At 44.4% G+C, this 6,469-nt stretch overlaps 1 protein-coding gene across 1 annotated transcript; it reads right to left on the minus strand.

Moving 5' to 3' along the window:
* Positions 1-1,838: 1,838 nt before the first annotated feature.
* LOC137917284 (cyclin-Y-like) lies at positions 1,839-3,367 on the minus strand. The gene is made up of 3 exons (XM_068760098.1): positions 3,072-3,367; positions 2,078-2,240; positions 1,839-1,955 (listed from the first exon to the last, which is right to left on the minus strand). Exons 1-3 carry the CDS (start codon positions 3,365-3,367, stop codon positions 1,839-1,841), a joined length of 576 nt encoding a protein of 191 aa, XP_068616199.1.
* Between the last annotated feature and the right edge of the window lie 3,102 nt (positions 3,368-6,469).

Here is a 6,469-nt window from a genome sequence, read left to right on the forward strand (position 1 = left end):
AAAACCTCGACTAAATACTCGCATTATTTTCTTCCAAATGTTTGTCAGAGAAAGGAAGCGATTTGTTCGCTTTAATTATTTCCAGTAAATGCCAGAATCTATGCAGCCCAATATCTACCACAAATCAGTTGATCATTAAAACTTTATTTTTTTGTCCTGCTTATTGATCTTAACACACATTTAATCATTTGTTAGTTGCTGATCTTTCCCCACACGTGCAGCAGCTGTGATATGGCGTGGTTAACTGGTCTAACTGATAAAAGGCTTCGCTACCAACGCTGCAAAACAATCCCGAGATGCAATGTTTTTACTGTAAGATATAAAAGAGGACAGTTTTTAGTAGTTAATAAATGATCGGCGAGAAAGAAGCGCTGTAGAGTGGCGGAAGCAAAACCCTAAAGCTTTTCATTTATTTATTTTACCACACACGCCTGAATTATACAGAACAATCAAACTAAAAATACTGTTGACCGATGTATTCACTTAGTGCTCCCTGTGGGGTTTCCATAAAAAAAAAAAAACAAGCATTAACACGCATGAACCTGGAAATGCTTCCACACAGTCACGATAAATGTTTCGTATCCTCATTTCATCGTATGTAACACAGAAAACGTCATTCTCTGCAGCGTGACGTCACAACAAGAAAGCAGACAAAGTGGCGTCTCCCGTTTAAGCCTTAATACTTCACTTCATTTGTCATAGGAACAAGAAAGCAAACGTATTTACCCTCTTCCCTCGTGTACAGTAAAAATGGATCCAATATAAATACTCTGAAGCCATTCTGCTTTCCTACAGTATGATATCCATCTACAGACTGTGCACACTGGCGCCGTATTTACACCGTACAGAGACAATTTAGCAGAACGTATCCAATCAATCCTTATACGCAGCGTTTGAATCTTCACTTAACGCCCCTGCAATGATTTCTCTCCTCCCTAAACATTTGTGCTGTTTGTCAGCTGGAAGAGCTACAAAATATTAAAGGAAAGAAAATAAAATACTTCAGTTATTTGTTCTATTCCTCCAAGAAAAAAAAAAAAGGGGGGGGGGGGTGTTAAATGAGCTTATTACAGGCACCACAGGCCAGGAAGATGGCAGTGAAGTGAATTTAGTACATCAGCTCTGCAGTTCGTCGTGGAGCACTGTCGCCCTGGCAGTCGTCTCCCAGGTGTGCACGCCTTCATCACAACAGGAAGGTGACGCAGGGATATTGCTTTAAGTGAACGGCAGCGTGTGGAGATCAGCTAAATTGCTGCCACAGTGACCGAACCGAAACACGGATGTGCTTCTTTTTCTACGTTAGCGTTCTGAATAGGAGCCCCAACTTGCGTTGCTACGGTGTGAATGAACGGAGGATGAATGATATGTAGTCCTGTGTGCTGCTCGCTGAGGTGACTGAAGGATTGGAATGGGAAGAATTAAAAAGTACATTCAACACCAACATAATGTTAGAAACTTTAAATGTAACTGTAAGCTGTGGAATAAAATATTATCTGTTCATACTTCACGTCAGACGCTGAAGGAACGTAGACAGCAGTCCAGCCTCGGAGGGAAACACGGAACGCTGCTGCAGTCCTCATCCACTTCTTCTCCTCCCCCTCTTTCGCTGCCTACATATTGCTGTCGGATTGGCCCCTTTCGTTTCTCTGTCATTCACTCAGTTTGGTCCAAGCTCAGGCAGCCAGTGGGTTTCTTTTATGTACAACGGCTAGAAGGGGTGCCCTCACCCCTGTGGTAAATTGTCTGTGTGTGTGCGTGTGTGTGTGTGTTCCAGACAGATCCACTGACCCACAGGTGTGTGCTCCCCCCCCCCCCCCCGGCACTGCAGGCGGCCAGCGTTAGGAGATGATGGCTGGACACCACCGCACCACCGTCAGGTTGTCTGCGCTCACCGACCGCTTCTTGGCTTGTTTCCTCAAGTCCTTGTATTTGTCGTCGCACAACCGCGAGATGGCCTGAAGTCAGAAGAGGAGGCGGCTTATTGGGAGAAATCGCTGATTAAATGCAAGCATGAAACACTCATGTCCACCATAAGGCTCAGTGGAATCATTAGAAGTATTCCTTGTCTGAACTTCACCTCGAGCTTCTGGGCCTTGTCCCGGCTGAGGGGCTCGAGGGGCGAGCTGAGGCCGTTGGCCTCGGCCATGGAGCGCAGGTCAAAGTAATACTTGGCGTAGACGCTGGACGGCACGTTGATGTTGAACTGAAGCAGCTCCAGGAACTGACGCTCCAGCTCGTTCCTGTTTCAGACACACAAAGAAGATGGATGAGGAAACGTCCTCGCTACTACTAACGGCTCTGACCTGGATGAAATTTAAAAAAATGCTGCAGATGAGATGAGTCGGCGACAGAATGAGGAGAAGAGAGAGCGGTCCACGAGACAATCCTGGAAGTCCCATCAACACACACCAACTGTGGGGGGGGGGGGGGGGGTCTTCTCTCATGTACATCACCAACACACACCCTTAGAGCACCCACGAACATAAGCCTTTCCTCGTCTCTAAAACGAGATACATTTATATATTTGAGTATTATCTCTCAGATATTCTCGACGCAGGTCTGATCCCCGACAGCGTCTGTTCACCTTCATCCGTCACTGACTCATTCCACACTGTAACCTGCACAAGAAGCATCTCTCCTTCCTTCACCTTTCTCCCCCCCCCCCACCCCCTCACAGGCGTGCAACAACAGGCAAGCTAAATTTAGAGTCGGCTGTCGCTCAATTCTGCCGAATAAGGTTGCTTCTTTTTAATCTTTTCTTGGCACTACCGGTATTCTCATGTATTTCAAAGGCATTCCACCACGTTGATTTTACAATTTACAGAGAAATGATTAAACTGATTAAAGCGCCTCTCCTTTCCTTGCACACTGTCTGAGGTGCCTACTGGCCTTCGTTTCCGTTTATATAGTTTCTTTACTTCTGGTAGGAGGTGCTGTGTGATTATTCAAAGGCTTCTACAAAGACAATAAGAAAGTCTTACCGGTGTCGGTTCATTACGCCCACCGGTAAGTGTACTTTCGGCTTCTTTCCTGGAATACAGTAGACATGTCTGGTGCGTCCAGCCACTTACATGTCCTCCACGGCGATGTCCTTGAGGATTTGGCAGTAGTCGACGTTCCAGACTGCCTGGTCGTCCCACACCTTCGAGGCCAGGAGGATGGCTCCCAACACGATTCGCTTCCAGTTGGCAGGACAAATGTCGATCTCAGCGTAGGTCAGGAGCCGCTCCAAATACACCTGAAACAGAGTCACGAGGCATGGGAGCTCTCTGATAATGAAACTCACACTGACGTGTCCTTGTCTGATCAGCATGTCCTCCCAGTGGTTTCTGTCTCTAATCAGCCTCTTCCCTCCCCTGCCTACCATTCAGTCTCCTGTCATCTCCCCCCTCCGGGTAACAACACAATAACGAGGTGTCACAACCAGATGGGATCGGCGCCTGCTCATTTAAATCGAGGTGCGGACCGAAACGCTCCGCCTCTCTCCGCATTTCCATTTGTCTTTTCCACTCGTAACAATCTGCAAACCACAAAGCGGGATGAGCCCAAGGGGCAGGAGCTTCTTGGACTTTTCTTTTTGCACTTTCTTTTTACTGTTTGTGTGTAAAGATTTTTCTAAACCTTTGGTTAAAAATACAATCTTTCCATTGTCCAATGCATATATTTACATGGCAGTTATAGCAATAAGTGCACCTCCTCTGTGCTAATGTACCTGAATCACTCACACACTTTATGATTTTCTTTTAGTAAACACATCATTTACACCCTGCAGAGGTGCAATATTTTTCACTTCTCTCAATGCCCTGTTTCTTGCGGTTGAAGTTGGAAATTAGCACCCTCAATCTTTTCTGTTTTCTAGAGTGAACAGAAACAAATCAATACTGCAAACAAAATCATTTTTATAAATGCAGTTATGAGGTCATGAGCTACAGTACAGCACACTTCATTTCTGCCCCAGCTGAGGCCTCCAGCCGGGGGGTAGCTCCCCCCCTCAGTCCCGTCCCCTCGGGGACAATATGAGAATCATAAATAATACGTGCTAATGAGATATGAATTGATTACGTGGGGGGGTAAAAGCTTGACATTTCCGATCCATCACCCTAAAAGATGTTTAACAATAGATTACCAGCCAATAATTCCTCCACGAGATTAAATAAAATAGCAGGGCAGTTTTCAGCGGACTCGCCGCCTCCCTCTACGTCTCATTCTCCAAAGGGTGGATATAAATCTGCTCAATTACTGTACCATCAATCCGTTTTTCACCGCTAAGGACATTATTATTTCATTTAGAGCTTGTTCATGCATCATAGATTATTTCATTTTACTCAGTCAATACGGAGAAGTGCAGTATTTTATGTTACCCACTGGGGCTTGTGGTGAAGTGGGGTTTTGATGAAGTGGACATGGCTCTGGAAGAGAGGGGCTGCTATAAACGGGAGAAACATGGTTATCACCTGGATGCAGTTAGAAAAAGCCCAGATGTATATATTCATGCTCACATATTCAGTTCTGAGGGGGGTATATACCGGTACATTGGCTTTGTGCTATCCTCAGGCACAGACTATGGGGAAATGGTTCTCCTCCAAACATGTGATCAATTGAAACTGCATTAGCTGTGCCTATAAGATGATTTGGAACATCACTCCAATCCGGAAGAACAATGAAAATTGGATAACACACATGCTCACTGGGCTCTAACTTAGCTCCAAATCATGTTAAGGTTTTCAGTGAAGATAAAGTTGGGATTGGTTATTTCTCCTTTAACTGCATCAAGCCATAGCTCTGAGGGGTTAGCTGTGATGATCTGTGTTAATGTGGGCTCTTATCGCTTTTCTGTGGCTTAAAGACACCGACCTCGAAGCAAAAAGAAAATAAGAAAAAGAAACTATTTTGATTATTGGTTGAGGTCTTGAAAATGAGACACAAGACATGTTCCCCCGGTGACTTCTAACATTCTAAAGGAGCTACAGAATAACTACATTCACAATGCAGGGAGCGGTTTGAGCGAGAACGGTGGTAGCTAACGCACTGGTGCAGGCCAGGAATGGTTCTTCTCTATCGCTACACCTGCTGCTGTCCCATCATGCAACAGACCGATGAGCTGCAGTGCAACTCTGAAATGAGCTTTTAGAAATCCTGCATTGTAAAGCATGTCCTGATGGCTTAGCTCTTTGATTCTGGAAACAGATCTTCAGGGATCTTCTTTTAGTTGGTTGGTGAGTCCTTATCTCCAGATTGAAATACTTTTTAAACTCTCTCACTTACACACACACACACACACAGCCTGACACGTGTGATTCTTGTGATGTTTTAAAATTTGGCGTAGACATTTAAAAGCCCCATAAGATGAATAATTATGAGCGGACCTCGGCTGGGCCTGACAATATTTGTATTTATTTATATATATTTATCTAGCAAATACTAAACTAAATTAAGAATATGAAAACTGAAATTATGAAATATGAATATGAAATAAATAATGCAGTTTTATTAATGTGTAGTTGTCACGGACCAAGGCAGGTAAGAACCCAAATGTCCAACAGTAGAAGAAGAATCCAGCAACTGAGCTTTATTGTTCTTTACCAGCTAGTCACTCCAAAGTAGCAGGCAAATCAGGGCAGGGGCAGACAATGAGGTAGTTCCAAATATCAGGCAGAGGTCACACCCCGAGTAATCAGAATAGGCAGGCAGGCAGATCCCAAGGGGCAGGAAAAGAGAAGGAACCCAGCAGGGTCAAAACATAGGAGAGCAACTTGGAACGCTTGCAAGTAGGAAACATCACTAACAATCTGGCAAGGGTGTGGTGCCTGAGCTGAGTATATGTAGAGTCAGGGCTGATGAGAGATTAGCTGCAGGTGAACATGGGAGCACAGGTGACCGGAATCGGTTGATTGCAGGAGGAGGATCTGGAAGAAGTATGCAATTCAATTCGTATGCAATAAAGTATGTGCACTTTATTGCATATTAATTTTAGACATATGCCAGTTTGAGACCATTTAAAAACTAATAGTGAATTAATGAAGCACATGATGCAGCAACAATTATGTTAGCTAAAGTGTGCTCCCTGCAGAAACCTGTGCACCAGCTGCACTGTGGGCCACAGACAGACAGGGGAGGTGGACACTAAATGAACAATGTCATAATCTGCTCAGTGAAAAGGGTGGAAAACCATCAATATGTATTTTCCTACATCTTTAAAATAATGTTGGTGGATATTGGAGCGTTATGGAAGGATGCCAAAAATGAGCTCGAGTTTACGAGAAAATTCATCGCCAGCGGCCACATGACTGCGACACACCGGTGTGTTATACAGGATTCAGCCCAGCGTGAGAAGCAACAGGCTTTAGTGTTGTTCAAATCTGGTGCAGAATAATGATGTGTACGCATAAGTAAGTGTCTCATACATCAGTTTATGATCCTTCCATTATGGTCTTTAGAGAAGAAGTTTAGCTCCAACTCTTCTTTGATT

The sequence above is a fragment of the Brachionichthys hirsutus genome, unplaced genomic scaffold (genome assembly GCF_040956055.1).
Source record: "Brachionichthys hirsutus isolate HB-005 unplaced genomic scaffold, CSIRO-AGI_Bhir_v1 contig_4, whole genome shotgun sequence".
In the NCBI taxonomy this organism is placed as follows: domain Eukaryota; kingdom Metazoa; phylum Chordata; class Actinopteri; order Lophiiformes; family Brachionichthyidae; genus Brachionichthys; species Brachionichthys hirsutus.